At 39.2% G+C, this 18832-nt stretch overlaps 1 protein-coding gene across 2 annotated transcripts in view; it reads right to left on the bottom strand.

Annotated features, from left to right (window-relative positions):
* Positions 1-2679: 2679 nt before the first annotated feature.
* Positions 2680-18832, bottom strand: part of NRP2 (neuropilin 2) — a 142633-nt gene continuing 126480 nt past the window's right edge. For both annotated transcript variants that reach the window (XM_074298952.1, XM_074298950.1), the window contains exons 16-17: positions 5252-5311; positions 2680-3478 (exon numbers count right to left, since the gene is read on the bottom strand). In XM_074298952.1, the coding sequence (XP_074155053.1) occupies positions 3174-3478; positions 5252-5311 (365 nt within the window). In that variant the 3' untranslated portion in view covers positions 2680-3173. The remainder of the gene's footprint in view (positions 3479-5251; positions 5312-18832) is intronic.

Consider the following 18832-nt stretch of genomic DNA (forward strand, 5'->3'; position numbering starts at 1 on the left):
ATCACAGTAAAAGCTCTCAAGTCCTTTATGATATGGCTCAGTCGGTGAATGGTCAAACATTTTCGACTGTGAGCCTTGAAAAAGTTAAGCCACGGTTTCCTTAACTTTTTTTCCCCTCTCCCACCCCATGCTCATCCCTAAGCTTCCCACCCCCACCAACCCCCTTCCCATCAAAGGGAGAAAGCAAACACATGGCCCTTCTGCCCACCCAGTCCATGAGAGCGTGGAGGTAATAGGTCATTCAGTACAAGGCATAAAATTGTGTCAATACTGTTGGTTGGGTTTACCCCACTAAGGAGGATGAGCAAAGCATCACTGCAGAGAGAGAGAACGATGAATTGAATGCACCAATGTTTAGTTTAATTTTCCCTGTTCGAGTTAACAATTACACACTGTAGCACTGGATGGCCTGCTCTGGCTCAGCATTTTGAGCACAGTCAGATTCCCTGTACCAGCTGATGGGAAATATGAATGTGGGACTCTTAAAGCGGATGCATGTTCTGTTGTGTACAACTCAGAGATGAACTGCAGACCTGGAATGAGGCGGCACGGGGGCCAAATGCCCCATCAACCAGGCCATGAGTGGGACAGTTAGCACAGAAATAGGTGTGGGGAAATCTTTGTCTTCAAGATGTTCGTAAATGTTTCCCCAGCATCCCTCCTATAACCAGTGTTACCTGAGGCCCTAAAGGCCTTACTGCAGCGAGAAGAGAAGGATGGGTTGAACTAGATATTTATTTCTGCATGCCCTGCTCATAGGGTAGTGTTAAGCTAAGCATGTGGGCTTAATAACTTTGCACTTCACCATTAACTAACACTGTGCCAAATTAACACCAAGAACAGCAGTACTCTCCTGCCCTAGATCAAATTTACATTAACACTATTTAGTCCCACGTGACCATTCACATACACGGTACATACAGAGAATCCACATGCGCGCGCAAACACACACATATATGTATAAATATATGTAGATATGAACTCTCACTCTCTGTATGCATACAATACACTGTGACAATACCATTTTAACTATCAGGTCCATAAGTTAACATTTATAGGAACGGATTTGTTCCATTCACCCTTCCCCTTTAGCCTGGGTGTGAGACGAATGAAATTGTACATGATATTAGCAGCAAAAATGGTCTGACGAGTTTTACCATTCATATGTGATAAGCTGGGTATGGTGGTTGGCTTTTTGGATGAGTGTTGCCTGCAAACAGGAAAATTCCTACACATTAATTTAAGCCTAAAGTCAAGCTGCTCTGATTTGGATAACCTTTCCTCTGCCAACCCTCCCCTTCTACAGCCAGCTGAGGTACATGAAGGGCTACAACTATTGACCCATTCAGCCATCTCAGCAGATCTTATTCTATTAATGGAGATCGGTGGAGAGTCCAGAGGAGTTCAGAGAAGAAGCAGCTGGGCCAGGGAAGGATGAAGGCCTTTCTTGAATGATATAGCATGGATTTCTAGATAGAGGGAAAAATACTTTTTTTTTTTTCTTCTTCACTTTTCAAGGCACTTGATAACAAAAACTCATAAATCAACAAGTGTATGTATGAGAATGAGTAAGAAGCTGAATGTATCCTGTCGCGAGGGGTGGGGGAAGATGAAGTAGAGATGTTAATATTTTGGTTCACACTTCCTGCTAACCTCTGGCAGGATCTCCTATAACTTAACTTTGACTCCTTAGGAAAGCCAAGGCTGTGGCAGCTATAATCCACAGCAAAAATCAGGGCTCAGAGCTTAGAGAAGGGATTAATTAACCAAAATGTCTCCCTAGGGTAGTCCCCTCAACCCTTCCTACATGACTATAGGAGAACAGAGGTTCAACTGTTCTTTCTCTGTCCACTTTCTCCCCCTTTCTACCTAGTCAGGAGGCACCGTGGTGTAGCTGAACAAGCACCTGACAGAGTAAAAAAAAAAATCCCCCAAGGTTTCTATTCCCGGCCCTACTAACAAGCTTAAAGTGTGACCTTCAATATGGCGTAATCTTTCTGGGCCATAAGTTCCTCCTGTGTCAAATGAAGGAGGTGGACTAGATAATGTTTGGTGTCCCCTTTCCAGCCCTAACTTGCTTGGATTCTAGTGGTCACCATACTCCGTGTCTTGTTAATAGAGAAAACAATAGTTGCTTGTATTCTCATCCTCTTCCTCCCAAGAATATCAAACAAAGCTATCTCCTGGGCCTTGGAAATCTTACAAAGGTGTCTTTGTCTGTGGAGGTTTCATTTTTATAAGAACAAGGGAGAAAGAAAAGAAAGAAAGAAAGTAAAAAAAAAAAAAAAGCAAAAAACCAAAAGCAACATCCAGAGAGGCCTTGTCAGGAAGGCCTCGGCCATCACGACAGACTCAGTTCTGGATTTAATAAATGGCTCCTGTTCACAAAGCATTTTAAGGCCCTTTAGCGGCTCCCAAGGAGGTGCTCCTATGGATTGTGACTTGTGAAGTTTCCTTTCTGTTTAGTTTTGAATCGCACATAAGGAAGAGCTGCTGTTTCTGCTGACCCTCAAACGGCAATTTTCCCCTGGATAAGAAAAGTTAAAGGCAACAACATTCAATTTCAGTTCTAGGACTGACGGGAAACGGCAGCACACAGGCTCGGTTGGCAGAACCTGCCCTGGTAGCAAATCCCTTAAATCACAAGCCTATCTGAGAAGGGGATAAGCTGGACGGCTCTCGCTCTTTGTGTTTTATTTCTAAAGATAGACCAGCTGAAAAATCCCTCGCCTTTCAACCACCGATTAGGAAAAGAAGGTGGGGAGGAACGATCTGTACTTCTCACACCACAAAGGTCATTCTTTTCTTCTACTTCTTTGAGTCCTTCCAAGATGAAACATTTTTTTTTTAAATTCTTTTTAAGAAAATCCTCAAACAAAAGGCAAAAATCAAAATCCCAAGAGTCAAGCTGCTGTCCTTGTCCCAGCAGAGAGCAAGTCCTCATTACAGTCATGACTCGGCCACTGTGGTCCTGGGTGGGAGCCAGTCTCCCCTATGGGCCACGCCTGCCTCTTCCCTACTTCCACTCCCCCAGTCTGCTTTGCCCTCACTGTCTGTATTCTGGATCGGTTTTGTTCGAGATTATGGCATTCAGTTCCCATAGAAAAAAAAAGTAATCTTCACCAGCCACTCTAGCTGGAATGAAACGTCAAATGTGATTCCGGTGCAATCAGTCATGCCTCCGAGCAGCACTTCTGGTGGTTTATTTTGACCTTGTGCTTGATGCCATCGTAGAGCTCAAAGTTGTAGTTCTCCAGGGTGGTACAGCTTCGGGACGAGAGCCCCGTGTAGGAACATGTGCAGTAGAGAAGCAGACCGGCACAGATGGCCCCGAGCAGGACCCCCAGGGAGCTCATGGCAATGATGGTCACCAGGATGGGGTCCAGGGTGTACAGCCAGCTCTTCTCCCTGTCCTCTTTGGGAAGGGTTGGACCAGTCGTCGGGGAGGAGGAATTGCTCCAGTCGATTTCGTACTCATCTGTAATACAGAAGAAGGAAGTTGATTGAGCACATTGTACATTATCACTCTGTGGGCACCTATCAGCATGCATCTTACCACAGTGGTTTTATATATATATATATATATATATATATATATATATATATATATATATATATATACACACACACACATACATACACACACAGATATATGTATATAAATATATGTGTGTGTATATATACAAATATAGATAAATATGTATAGGTAATTGTATATAATATATGTAATAGATGTGTGTTATATTTAATATAACATAACATAAATGTAACATTCTCAACATATAACACATGTTACTATATCATATAACATAAATGTAACATATTTAACATATACAATATATAACAAATATTCAACATGTAACATAAAATTTATATTTAACATATAACACATATTTAACATATACAATACATAACCCAAATATTGAACATGTATAACATGTATTTGGAATCTTTGGAGGTCAAGAAGTTTTGGTCTGTCTACTCCCATTGAAATTTAAGGTGACAAGAGCCAAGGGTCCCCAACCAGAGATAACTGAGGCTTGCAGTATCCCAGGGCAACTTTTCATGAAGAAAAGCTTAATGTTTGGGCATGGTGATGATCAAGTCCTGACAAATATCAGAGATTTGATTTGCAGAGTTCATAGATCCTTGATATAAAAAAATAGACATTACCTGGAGGGAGATGCTTAGTGAGTAGTTGGTAAAATGTTGAATAAATTGAAATTAGCCAGGAAGAAGATTGGCAAGGGAGGTGGTTGCCCCAGGTGCTCAGAGCACTTATAACAGCTCTTTAAAAATCTAGGCTAAATTCCAAAGAGGTCAAAGAAAGAAGCAATGGTCCAATATATAACAAAATGCTCACAGTAACACTTTTCATGGTTGGTGAAGAAATGAAAACAAAGTAGGTGCCCATTGATTGGGGAATAGCTGAATTAACTGTGATTTATGAGTGTAATAAAATAATATTGTGCAGTAAGAAATAACAAAAACGAGAATTCTGAGAAACATGGGAAGATTTGTATGAACTATTATTGAAAAGTGTACTGAGCAAAACCAAAAGGATAATATACACAAAGATCCCAGCAATGTGAATAAAAATATCACTGGTAATTGAAAAGTCAGCAACAATCCTGGAGAACAGTCCCTGTAGGGATTACTAAGGTAAAATGTTGTATATACATACTGTCAGACATGGTTACTGTACTGAGTGTTTTTACTTAACTGTTTTTCTTTGTTATTAGGGAGGGGAAGGCTCAATTCTAGGGTGGTTTGGGAAAGGGGTAGCTATAGCCAGAAATGACTGTTCTATGAATCATTTGGAAAAAAGCACCCATATCAAGATCACAGACCCAAATGAACACATAAACAAAAGACATCAATAAAACGCATAAAAATCAGTCATAAAAATAATAGAATGGAATCTAATTGTATGCCTCGCATAATTTTGATGTTCATGATGTTCAGCTTAAGAAGAACCCTATCTTGGTTCATTTTTAATAGCTAAGAAAACTTAAATTTAAAGAGTGAATAGGACTACTATTTAGTGACGGAATTGTATGAAGGCCATTACTTTGACCTTGATGGGTAGATATGATCTTTTCCAGCTCTTTCACCATTTTCATTTTTGATCTTTATTCTTTGACCTTTGCCCTCTAGGACTCTGGATAAGATTCCTATCATGCTAATCTTAAGTTTAAATAAGAGAACTGTCTTTAAAAAAAAGTTAGAGGATAGATAGAAACTGGCTCACCTTCATCATCATCTTCATATCCCTCGCTATTGAAAATTCTTGGTATTTCTGGGATGTCCACTGTAATGAGAAACAAACATATAGAAGACATTTTTATATCAATAATTGTCAGAAGACAAGATTTGTAGAGGTGACTCCATTGTAGTTGCTACTGTGGAATTCAGAGAACACTATCATTTTCTTCTTTTTTGGTGCTTAAAAGAAAATTCTATACTTAATGAACACTAAATAAAAGGGGCATTTCTTTCACAAAGTAAAAAGAGAATTAGACATGAAGTGGCAAATCTCCATTATGTGCAGCTTGCTTTCCCATTTAAGACTATAATTTAACTTATAACTTTCAGAGCTGTCCTACTTGTCTGTATTTTCTTTTGGACTTCTTCCTGTTCTTTTCTATGTTTCTTTAAATAATACTTCAATTCCCTCATTTTTTTCTTTTCCTTTTCTTGCATCAGAAGTGTTACTGTTAGCTTTCTTTCTCCCTCTCAAATTTCCCTAAAAAATGTGGGGAAAAATCCTTGTGTTTAATAAATATACCTCGTCAAGCAAACAAACATGCTCATTGGCCGAATGCAAATATACACCTTGTTCTACATAATGAAGCATCATCTCTCAGGAGGTAAGCAATATGTTTTAACTTCCATACCCTAGAACTGTGATCCTTGTATTGGGTTTAGTCACTGTATTCATTACAGGTCTAAGATCTGTGAAAGACTTAAAGTTTTTTAAAGTGAATGCTATCATTTTCCAACAGACCATTTCTTGGGTATTAGATTCTGGCTCCTTTAAGTATTCTGCTCCCTCCTTTTGCAGCAACCAGAAGAATAAGAAAAACAACCCCCAAAGCTAGGTATCCAGCATTCAAAGATATTGTCACTTGTGCTTTAGTCATAATAGCAGCCATTCATTATCAATATTATCCTGGGTATTATCCTTAGACCTTTCAATGGTGTCTTAGTACTTGCCATTAGTCACCATTATTGCTAAAGTCATTTTAGCACCACAGATTTCATCACTTCATATGCATATATCTAAGTGGACACAAAGCCTAAAGGACTTCTCTCCTTGGAATTTCAAATAAATTTAAAGTAATTTAAGCAAGTCATGTATCATCGTTATATGTTTTACTGTAGGAGCGGAATTGGGAAAGAATGTCGTAATGACTGCCCATATCCACATATCTGCATTAATATCACCCATCTCTCCTGCCCAAGCTACTCTGGGTGTTGCATTTCTTTATGATTTAGAATAGATCAAACACTGGCAACCAATCTAGCTAGCCCAGGTTTGAATAGAGCTTAGTTAATTTACTCTGAAATTTCTCCAGTATTATCACTGTCTATCTTTTTTCTTTTATATGATAATTTTTGAGGATAATACAGGTCTTTCTATTCACTACTCTGTCCATCTCACAGAAATCACAGCTGAGGAGAAAAAAGAAAAAGCTAAGGAAAATTACTTGTCTAAAATGGTAAAACATTTAAAAAGAAAGTTAAATATGTGCCTGAAAAGCAATAGGCTATTGTTTCTTTAGATCTTACAAGCTAGTTTTTAGAGTCCACATCTTTGACTCAGTATACCTCCATTGCATGTGCATATGGCCCTTTGAGAATTCCATTCTACCTAAAATTGTGCTTTCTGAACTTCAGAATAATCCTGAATATTAATGCCAAGGACTTAAAGAAAAAAATTGAGAAGAGTTAAATTATGCTTCAGAAAAAACAGTAAGATTGATCCCCAAAGTAGCCTAAATTTGTAACCTGTCCACACTATCAACCAGGAAATTTCTCAACCACAACCTAAAATGATTTCTGATCTATCACTGTCACACTCCAACTCCTTGAAAGCTTGGTCTTTTAATCAATATAGGAATTCCTCTGGCCTCCTGACTGAAGCATCAAGAGTTCCTTCAAACTTTCATCCACTTTCATGGAGATGGAACAAATAAAAAGTTCACTTAAATCCCAGTGGCCTTGGTTTTGTCATCTACTATGTTCCCTCTATATCTCCAGGCTGTTTCTTGGCCCTCTGACAGAAGGAAGATAGACATCAGTGAGACCAAGCCAAGTATTTCTACGTTAGTTCCCATCCTCTTCATTATTCTTTCTGTGCTGTTACAAAGCAGGCGGTTTACTTGGAAGGAGAACATGAACAGACACCAAGAAGAGACAGGTGGTGTCCATCAGAAGACTCAAGTAATGAATCTGGAGGTGCAGGTTGCTGAGCTGATTTTTCCTATAAATCAAATAGCTCATCTAAAAAGAAATAGGTTTGGTGGTGCAGATGGGCAGATATCCCATCACACAGTATTTCCAACCAATAATCAAGGTGATGAATGCTCACATTTCTTGACATCTTCACAGCTAAAAGGTCCAGGATATTGGATGGGACTCTTTGGATTCATTCATGAACAAAGCAGCATGGCTTGCCAATGAAATTTGTATCTGCTTCCAGGTATAAAGGCCCCACCAATGGGGGGAAAACAGTTGGAAGTAAGAATATGGCCCTATTCCATTTCATCCTTCCATCGCCCCAGGAAAGAGATCAGTCAGGAGGTTTTTGGCAGCTGTCAACTTAGCAGAAAGTGACTGTTACTAGGGAATAGGGCAAAAAGAACACTAACCTTTAAGAAATAAGGGGAAAAACCTGCTCTGACTTAAAGGGTTAGCTATGACTGGAGGCAATAGTGTTCCTAAACCGAGGGAGAAAAGAAAGGTTATTAGATTTGAAGATATAGAGCGTGAAAAGACTTTAAAGGTTATTTGGTGCAATCTATTTTATAGATGGGGAAATTGGGGTCCAGAGAGTTAAAGTGGCCAAAACTCGTAAGTATCAAAGCTTAGATTTCAACCTAGATCTTCTCACTCCAAAGTAATTCCTCTTTCCTTGTTTTAGGATAGCACTTCTGAGAGGAAGGATTGAATACAGTCTTGTTTAGAGGCAAGGGGTTAAACTAAATGGTCTCACAGAGTCCCTTCTAGTTCTGAGGGGTTCTCTGAAAGCTCTTGCTCAGATGTGGCTGAGATTTCTGCACCTGGAGAATCAAAGGCCACTTCAGAAGAAGAAGTAAGCTCTGGAGACTTGACTTCTCTCCATTTTTCTCCCCCCCTTCCCTTCTGATAATCACTCATCCCAGTAGTTTTGTTGGGTAAGTGGGAAGGGTTCTAAAAAAGCATCAGTTAATCAACATTTTCAAAAGAGCATCTGTTCACCAAGCCTTAAAGAAAGAATCGCACGCTGGGGAAAACTTGAATAAAGAGAACATTTATACAAAAAGCAATTTAGTTTGATAGCAATTTTCTCCATTCCCCTTGCTAATATCCCTGATATTTGTGTTTGATTAAGAGCTTTCTCCCTCAAAAGTCTTTTTGCCCTTCACCAGTCACTCTTCTCCGTTCAGTCCAGTAGTTAAAGCTTGGTTCACTCCCTCTTAAGAAAGAGGAAAGATATGCTGTGCTACTTCTTTTGTGTCCTGTGATTTTCCAATCAGCCAAGGGAAAAGGAGGTAGGGAAGCAGGGGTAGAGGTAACAGCAGCCAAAGGAAAGAACACTTGTGGACATTAATGTCAGAGATTTCCATAGTGCCTGTGGGCAAGAGCCAAGAACTATCAAAGCATGTGTTGACAGTTAATAGTTCCCATCAAGTCCACAAATGTTTATTAAGGACCTACTATGTTTCCTCACTGGGAAAACAGACAAAAACGTAAATAGTTTTTTACTTTCAAGGACCTGGTGTTCTACTGAGGAGATACAGCACGAACACAAAGTAAAATACAAAGTATTTACAAAAGAATTTCAGCAGGCAGGGAATTAAGAGGGACAGAGGAAGTAGCACTTGAGATATTATTTGTCCTTGGTTCCTGAAGAGGACCAATAACTGATATAAGGAGGCTGTTGACTTGCAAGTGAAAGGGAATTAAAGGAGGCAGAATCATCAGCTTCATTCTCTTCCCTAGAGCCAGTGACAAAACATAAGTCAGCACTTGAGATAAGCTTTGAAGGGATCTGAGGGTTTCAAGAGGCGGAGATGAAGGAGCAGAACATCTGAGCCTGGGGGATAGACTGAGGTAGGAGACTGGATATTGTGGACAGGCCTTTCCTTTCCTTTCCTTTCCTTTCCTTTCCTTTCCCTCTTCCTTTCTCTCTTCCTTTCTCTCTTCCTTTCTCTCTCCCTTTCTCTCTCCCTTTCTCTCTCCCTTTCTCTCTCCCTTTCTCTCTCCCTTTCTCTCTCCCTTTCTCTCTCCCTTTCTCTCTCCCTTTCTCTCTCCCTTTCTCTCTCCCTTTCTCTCTCCCTTTCTCTCTCCCTTTCTCTCTCCCTTTCTCTCTCCCTTTCTCTCTCCCTTTCTCTCTCCCTTTCTCTCTCCCTTTCTCTCTCCCTTTCTCTCTCTCTTTCTCTCTCTCTTTCTCTCTCTCTTTCTCTCTCTCTTTCTCTCTCTCTTTCTCTCTCTCTTTCTCTCTCTCTTTCTCTCTCTCTTTCTCTCTCTCTTTCTCTCTCTCTTTCTCTCTCTCTTTCTCTCTCTCTTTCTTTCTTTCTTTCTTTCTTTCTTTCTTTCTTTCTTTCTTTCTTTCTTTCTTTCTTTCTTTCTTTCTTTCTTTCTTTCTTTCTTTCTTTCTTTCTTTCTTTCTTTCTTTCTTTCTTTCTTTCTTTCTTTCTTTCTTTCTTTCTTTCTTTCTTTCTTTCTCTTTCCTGAAGCAATTAGGATTAAGTGACTTGCCCAGGGTCATACAGCTACAAAGTAAGTGTATAAGACCAGATTAGAACTCAGATCCTTCAACACCATCTAACTACAGGATGGGTGTTTCTTTTGCCCCTTTTAAGTAGCATACAAACTTAGTAGCTTTGGGCCACTATTTTCCTTTGTACTGAACATTATGTGAAAAGGTAATAAAAAAGGGGTGTTTGTGTGTATATGTGTGTGTGTGTGTGTGTGTGTGTGTGTGTGTGTGTGTGTGTGTGTGTAGGTGAGCAGTATAATAGAGAAGGAAAGAAGCTGCTTGCCTCACTCCACAAGATGTCAGAAAGAAGATGGAGAAAGAAATTTTCTAATATGTCTTATCTTATACAATCTAACACACTGACAATTTACAATGTAGCTTCCTACGGAACTCAAGAAAAGACTGGAAAATAATGAAATGAAGATGAGTAACCCTAGCTTAACACTGCTGGATGTCCATTTGAACAGTGTTCCTATAGTGTTAGGAGTCTGCCCTGAGAAAATCACACTGAGAAACCACTGATGATGGACCAGGTCACATTGAGGTGAGGAAAGGACCAATTCATCAAACTCCAGCTCCCTGCAGAAGGGCAAGGCCTCCTTGGGTAACAGACGTAACACATATCTGCACTGGATAGACAAAAAGAGGCTATTAATATGACTGATTCTTTTCAGAGTGGCCACATTTCTCATGGAGACTAAGTAGGAGAGACATGAATGAAAGCTGAGTTCAGGACGGGGATGTAGCAGCTTTAGTTCATGTGGAATGATCCTCTCAAATGAATGGATATGGAAAGGAGACATGGAAATTCAAGGAGATGAGTATTTGTACTAAGAGAGACAGGGACAGAGAAAGACAGAGAGAGACAGAGAGAGACAGAGAGACAGATAGACACACAAACTAGACACAGAGAAACACAGAGAGACACACAGACAGAGAGAGACAGAGAGAGGGAAGGAGAGAGAGAAAGGAAGGGAGAGGGAGAGGGACAGAGAGACAAAAATAGACAGACAGAAATAGAGACAGACAGATGATAGAGATAGAGACAGAAAAAGACAAACAGAGAGAAAGAGCAGAATATTACAAGATATTATAAGGATATTCAATTCTAACTACAGCTTCTGGTACACTGGCAAGACAAATGAGACCAAGGAAAATGGAGTCAATGAAGTGATATTCCTACAACATAAGGTAAACCTAAGAAAGGATAGGCTTGAGTGTCATGTTTTTTGTTGTTGTTGTTGTTTTTTTGTTTTGGCCCTCTTGACATCAAAAACTAAATTAAAGTGATTCATGAAAGCTGGTATGGAGTGGTGGGAAAAGCTCCCCCTGGCCCAGGAGTCAGAAGATTCAGACTCCAATCTTGGTCCTTGATGCCTTAGACAGGGCACTTTATCTCCATGGTTTTCCTTTTCCCCTCCTATAAAATTAGTGTTGTATTATATTGAATTCAACAAGCAGTTATTAAGTTCATGCTATGTACAAAACATTGTGGTAGATGCTTGGCAATACAAAGAAAAAAAACACATGTAAAACAGCTCTTGCCCTCAAGGAGCTCATATTCTCCTAAGGAATTCAATATATAAACAGAGAAGTAAACTAAGATAATTTCATGAGAGACAGGGAGAATGCTAATGGCCAAGGGGATCTAAATTGCCATTTCTTTTCTTTTCTTTTCTTCTTTTTTTTTTTTTTTTTTTTTTTAAATCAAGGGTAACCTGACTTTAAGTTTGTAGCTAGAGCACCCAGAATTATTCTGATTTTCCCAGTCAGCCCACATAGCTAGGCTGCCAAATTTAGAAGAAACTTTATTATCATTATTCTTCAAAGAAAATATTAATCAAAGTCCTAGTTAATCAACCAATCAACCAACCAACCAACCAATGAATATTTATTGCACACCTATGTGTCTGGCATTATACTAGATGCTTTGAGGAATTCAAACATGACAAGCCCCATGTCTAGCTTGGAATGTAATCAAAGAATATTGTTAGATAGTCTAGAACTAAGTATTTAAGTCAAGTACAGTGAAATGACTATCAACCATGGAGTGAGAAGATGTGTGTGAATGCTTCTGTCTAATCATGCTGACTGTGAACAAAGTAACTGGGATTCAGTTTTGTCATCTATAAAATGGAAGAAAAAACTGAATTAGTTAACTTTAAAGATCTTTTCCACTTCTAATTTTCTACTCCTCTCTGAATATGGCTGGATAATTATACACAGCAAAAAACAAAACAAAACAAAAAACTGGTAAGGGTCCAGGGAGAGACTATGAAGAAGAAACTGAATAGAAACCTATCTCCTCTGCCTCCTTGAAAGGAATGGCTTCAAACACATGAATTGAGCATTTTTTTACCCAGTACTCTAATTGCTCAGTTCTACTTTGTTCAAGTGCATTTTTTTTAAACCAATCCTCTCTGGGATGTAGATTGTCTCCCACCACCACATACTCTCCACATCATATTTCCCTAACTAAGTAAAGCCCTCCCTCTCCCTACTCATTCTCACTCCCTCACCACTTCACCATCCACTGGAGACCCACTGTGAGCCAAAGAGCTGAAATAACAGAGTGCTCTAATGGAGTTTAATAGAGTTGGAGTAATCAAGTGTGGCAAAATAGCTGCTACTTAAAAAAGAAAAAAAAATCCACTGCCTTTGCATATTGAGATTGAAGCTTCCAGGCTGTGACTACAAAAGAGTCCTGCCTTCTGGCCCCATGGTTTCCCCAGGTACCCTTTCAGTTGATATCACTGGAAGGAAGAAAAATTAAGTGCACTTCATGGAGAAAGTAGGAAGCTTCTTGCCCATCTAAGATTAATATAATTCTTCAAAGTAAAAACCTCATAACATCTGGTTACTAAAATGCACACTAGCCTCTTGAAGGGAATCCCTCAAAACTCCAGGAGAGCCCTAGATTCTCCTCATGCTCTTGGTAAATAAATTGCAACACTATTGAACAAGGATTGAACAGAATAGTGGCATCCCTTCACAAACCAAACTGGGGCTAATGAAAAGAGTTTCCCTCCAGGGGGCCTGGAACACTGCCCAATACGATGAGACCACCCAGATTACCCAGAGACACCTCCAACTCATCACTCAGAAATTCCTGCTCCCCCCAGCTCTTCCTCCCCTCTCTGACACCAGCAGTCTAGTTTCGGAGCTTGGTTTCTTTTGCTTGTTTTTAATCTTTGCAATTTGATCTATGGGAAGATGATAACTTGCATTCCCAGTATTTACAGACACCAGTCTGCTACATTAGGGTCTCGGTGGTCAGAATGGCATGGCTTTGTTTCCTTTCCACAGTCTAATGGCAGCCTGCTGTGAAAAGGTGAAGGCCCGCAAGCAAGGGCATGAGGAAAGCAAATTTGTCGCCTCGTCTCAGAGTTTGCTATTCAGCCAAAATGTCTTCCTTCTGTTCCTCACACGCTATACACCACATCTCCTGTCTCCACACCTTTGCACTGGCCACTCCACATGCCTGTAATGCTCTCCTTCCTTTCCTCTGCCTTATAGTCACTCTCTTACTCTATAATACACCATTTTCTACATGAAGCTTTTCCTGTTTACCAATTACTAATGACTTCCCTGTCAAACTACCTTGTATTCAATTACTTTGTATATATCTATTAACTTCATACACACATATATATAACATATATATGTAAAAAATATATAAATATATATATAATTAGTTATTATATATATAATTATATATCTATATGTATATATATATATAAATATACTTGTTCCTCACATTAATATAAAAGTTCCTTGTGAATTCTTGTTAATTGACTGATTTCTAGAACTCACATTCAATAACACTATAATAAAAAGTCTATGGGAATAAGTCTATATATGTAAGTATATATGTGTGTATACATGCATACATACACATATATACATACATACACATATATACATACATACATACATACATATATATATATATATAAATCCCTAGGAGCCAATAGAGGATGGATAGAATGAGTAGAGATCCAGAAAAGAGCCTCAATCTCTGGGATATAGGGATGAGTCCAACAGCAACAGATGAAATGGAAGGAAGGATAGTGCTGGACTTGGGCCAGACCCCTTCCAGCTGGTATTGCTTCTTCACAGCATGATCAGGCATTATGAAAAGTCAAGATTTTCCTATTCATTTAAGAATGCTTGTTTTATGCCTATATTTCGTCCAACTTAAACCTGTGATAGAGCAAATCACTCATCTTTACAACTCTGCACCCGAGTTTAAACCTGGCTTCATACACTTACTGCGTTACCCTAGACAACTTGTTTAACCCAGTTTGTTTCAGTTCTTCATCTGTAAAATGGGTTAGAGAAGGAAATGACAAACTATTCTAGCATCTTTGCCAAGAAAACCCCAAATAGGATCCAAAGAGATATGACTGAACAACAGCAAAGGGCCTGTTAAATGCCAGGTGTCACTATCCCAGTTTAGAAATTGTCAGATCACAAATCTAGAGCTGAAAAGGACACCAAAGATCAGCTGGTCCAATTCCTCAATTTTCAGAGGAAGAAAACAAGCTCTAATTTCGTGATGTGGGTATCATGTTAGAGGGGAGATCCAAACTGAGGTCCTCTGATTGTAGAACCTTTACTGTACTCTACTTTATGATACCATGCTATGAAAAAAAATTGACTTGACAATACCACAAGATATGAGACAAATCATAATTAAAAACAAAAACAAAAATAAAACAGAAATAAAATTGGAAATAAAACCTAAGATATTTCAACACCTAATTCTGGACAGTCTTCACTATCCATAAGATTGAATGATTTCTATACCTGGGATTAGTCATTAGCCATCTAAATCTTTGGCTGAAGTTTATCCCAAGTTTCTGAACCTACGAGCTCACGCAGAGGCAGCTTTTGGAGGCCTTTCATCCATTTTGCCTTTGTTTGCAGCAGGAAACGCTAAGCAGGGAGGCCACAAAAATGAGGGATGATGGAGGGTTGAGCAGAGATGTCTCTAGGCTTTAAGTGTTTAATTTGGCTTGGCATTGAATATGGCATTGGCTAAATGTTCTGCCCTTTCTTTTTCTAACTCAGTTTGTTCATTCCCAGTTCCAATAAGAAGCCAAAAGTTCATATGTTTATCTCCACCTTGCCAAATCTCCTCTGATAGAAAGTCAGGCCACCTTGGGAGCTATTTAACTCTAGCTGTGTTTGGCCTGATTCTAGAAACACCACCAGAAGACCTTTTATCATGGGTTTTTATCACCTGGGTTCCAGCCAAAACAACGCAGGTCATGAAAAAGAAAATTTCTATTTGGAATTTTTCAAATGCCTTTTAGGATGGGGAGGAAGAAAGGGAGAAAGGGTTTGAACTTGGTTTGAGATTATTAAGAAAGTTTGTTTTAGTTTTTTAGCCATTATTTCATGTTGTTTTTAGTTGAATAACTAAGAAAAAAAGTGAAAGGGCTTGATATTCATAGCCAAAAAAAAATAAAAGAGAAAAATGTGAGAAAATCTTGAAATGAAAGTAACTGTAGCAGAGGGTGCCCAATGAACACAGAATCTGGAAGGGCCTTCCTTCTCACCTCCATTTACCATTTAGACTATTTAGCTTTCTCAGAGACTTTGCATGGGTACCACCCTCCTATACAAAGCTTTTCCTGAGGCTCCAGGTGTGTTTTGTTCCTTCAAAAATATTTTGTATTTACTTATCTATGTAAACAGTAGAATAAAGTGAAAATTGTTTTTCATTTTTGTCTTTGTCTTTGTCTTCCCAGCTGTGCCCCCTTCATACCATGTCTTTGTCCAGACTGGTTATTTCACTCTTGTAGGTAATGCCACATGAGAAAATTCAATCTTTCAATGTCTATCAGTGGCTATTCTGCAATTTATAGGCTTAACCAATCCCTAGGATAATAGAGGAGGTTAAATAACTAGTCATATAACTAGTATAAGGCCATAAATTCAGGCCTTTATGACATTAAGGCAGGTCCTCTGGCCATTATGTCTCACTGCTTTGCAACTGGTAGAGACTGTGAATACGTAGCTTGGTGAATGTAATTGGAAAATAGACCAAAAAGAAAGGATGCAACATCTCTTTTGTTGTTATTGTTCAGTTTTGTGACTTTTGTGACTCCATTTGGGGTTTTCTTGGCAAACATACTGGAGTGGTTTGCCATTTCCTTCTCCAGTTCATCTTACAGATAAGGAAACTGAGTCAAACAGGTTTAAGTGATCACAGCTCATAAGTGTCTGAGACCAGGTTTGAACTTAGAAAGATGAGTCTTCTTGACTCCCAGGTCCTATACACAAGGGCTATCTTGTAACCAACTATACATAATAAAGATTGCAAATAGACAAATTGTTGGCTATAAGGAAACCTACCAAGGATGAGGGTATTGGTAGGAGTGATGACAAGTTTCTTTAACTCTCTTTGCAAAAATGAGACATTCTCATGAATGAACAAACAAATGAATAAACAATCATTTACTAAGTACCTACTATGTGTCAGACCTTTTGCTAGTTTCTGGTAATAGAAATGAGATAGTCTTTTTCCCTTAAGAAGCTTCCATTCTAAAAGGGGATGTGAAACAAATAACTAAGAGTTATGAAAAGAAGAGGAGTTAGAGCTACTTTGTCATTAGGCAGTTGCATCTCTTCCTTGTATAAGTGTTATCTTTGATCTATTCCTGTAGAAGAAAAAAAGTTTGGGGGAAGAAGGGGATGCTCCAGCTGATTAGGCCCTGGTTTCCAGGAGGACAAGCGGGAAGAGGGTGTGATGTAGTGACCTTTATTTTATAGATGGAGTAACTGAGATCCAGAGAAATTAAATACCCCATCATCATCTAGATAGAGAGTGGCAGAGGCAGAATTCAAATGCAGACCTTCTGACACCATATTCAGACAATCTATTATTCTAAGCTCTCCCCTTCTTTTGACCTCAGACATTCTAGGACTCTGAACCAGAGACCAAATTTCAAGATTCTGTCCAGGGCTGACCTGGAAGCAAGCCCTGCATTGGTCTTTTCAGTCTTAAATAACAATGGCCTTCAAATATAAAGGAGAGCAAGAATATTCCCTCTCTCCTTCCACATATGGAATTGTATGTGAGTACTTTCATATGTATATTTTATCTATATAGATGCATAAATATTAAAAGCATGGACCAGACTTTTCCAGAAATTGCTGTTTGCTAGTCAAATAACAATAGTCTTCAAATATAAAGGAGACAAAGAATATTCCCTCTCCTTCCACATATGCAATTGTGTGTGAATACTTTCATATTTTATCTATATGTAGATGCATACATATTAAAAGCATGGACCAGACTTTCCCAGAACTTGCTGTTTGCTAGTGTCAGGCACTGTTGATGAATACCACAGGTTACAACTGAATGAGCGTCTGCCTGTTTAAACATGTTATTATAGGCAGATAGAACGGGTGCAGGTGTGAGCTCTTCCTCAGGCTCTCACTTTGTATCAAATGAATGATTATAGGAACAAAGGGTTTTATCCCTCATTTCCCTGATCATCTTCCATCACAAATGGCCAAATGAACATTGGACTCTATCCAAAATGGAGTCAATCTGTGGTATATGGCACTGGTGGTGATGGTGGGAGTGGGGGCAACTATGCAACTGATCCAGGAGGTAGGGAATGAGAGATGGAGGAGGCCTGAAGGGGAGCCGAGTAGGAGGGATGTTTTTATTACCTCCCACAATCTTTGTTGGCCCATGTTATCTAAAGTACAAACCCTTTCACTGCTATTTCTGCTTCATTTCTAGCCTTACTGTAGTTTAGCACTTTTTGCAGAATCTTAGCTATGTGTATGAGTCAGTACCCAAGAGTCCTAATCCTGGACCCCAAATACACAGTCAAGATTTAATGATGAAAATAAGCTCCTTGAGGGCAGGAACTGTTTCATTTTTGTCATTGTTTCTCTAGGGCTAGCACAATGTCTGCCACATAGTAGGTGCTCAATAAATGCTATTGAATAAAAGGAAGGCACAAAGATAGGGCATCACGGACATATTGTTATTTCCTTGGACAGACAGTTTAGTGGAGATATTTTTAAGAACTCTTCTGGCTCTTCCAAACTAGTCCTTGAGGCAGCTAGTTGGCCCAGTGGGTAAAAGGCTGGATGGGGAGTGCAGGATGACCTGACTTCAAATCCATTCTCAGATACTTACTAGCTGTGTGATTCTAGGCAAATCATTTAGTTTCTATTTCCTCAGTTTTCTCATGGGGATAACAATAATACATACCTCCCAGAATTGTAGTAAGCATCAAACAAGATAATATTTGTAAAGTACCTAATAAGATCCTTCCTTCCTTGTTCTTCCTAGGCAGCCTCCTTCCCCCAAAGGACTCATTATAAAAGGAGGGATGAGAAAGCCAACACATCTTCCCTCTCCCTATTCTATTCTTCTACCAGTCCATCCACAGTGATTAAGAAAAGAGGGACAAAAGATTTTTGCGCAGACATACTAACTTCCTACTCCAGTACCCCTTGAAAAAAAGACTCAGAAAGTAGCAGGAAGCTGAAATAATCCTTGGAAAGAAGCAGCTGCCTTGCTCCCTTTCCCTTCCGCCTCCTCATTATCATTGGGGCTGGCTGTACCCTAACAGGTTGAATGAGCTGCATCCCAATGGCCATTTTAATGATTTCTACTTTAGTTGATGAAACTACTTGCTGACAGCTAAAGCATCCCATTGCATCATTTTGGGCCCCCTTTGGAACCCTTTTGATCCTTACTTTAGGGACATGAGTTAATAGGAAATGATATGTTGAATTGCAATCTATTTCAGCACAGGAAGGGGAGAAAGCAAAGATAGCTTTCTACATTGACTGTCTCTCCAGAATCTATAGCTCTAATCCCACGGCTTG

The sequence above is a fragment of the Sminthopsis crassicaudata genome, chromosome 3 (genome assembly GCF_048593235.1).
Source record: "Sminthopsis crassicaudata isolate SCR6 chromosome 3, ASM4859323v1, whole genome shotgun sequence".
NCBI classification, from domain to species: Eukaryota; Metazoa; Chordata; class Mammalia; order Dasyuromorphia; family Dasyuridae; genus Sminthopsis; species Sminthopsis crassicaudata.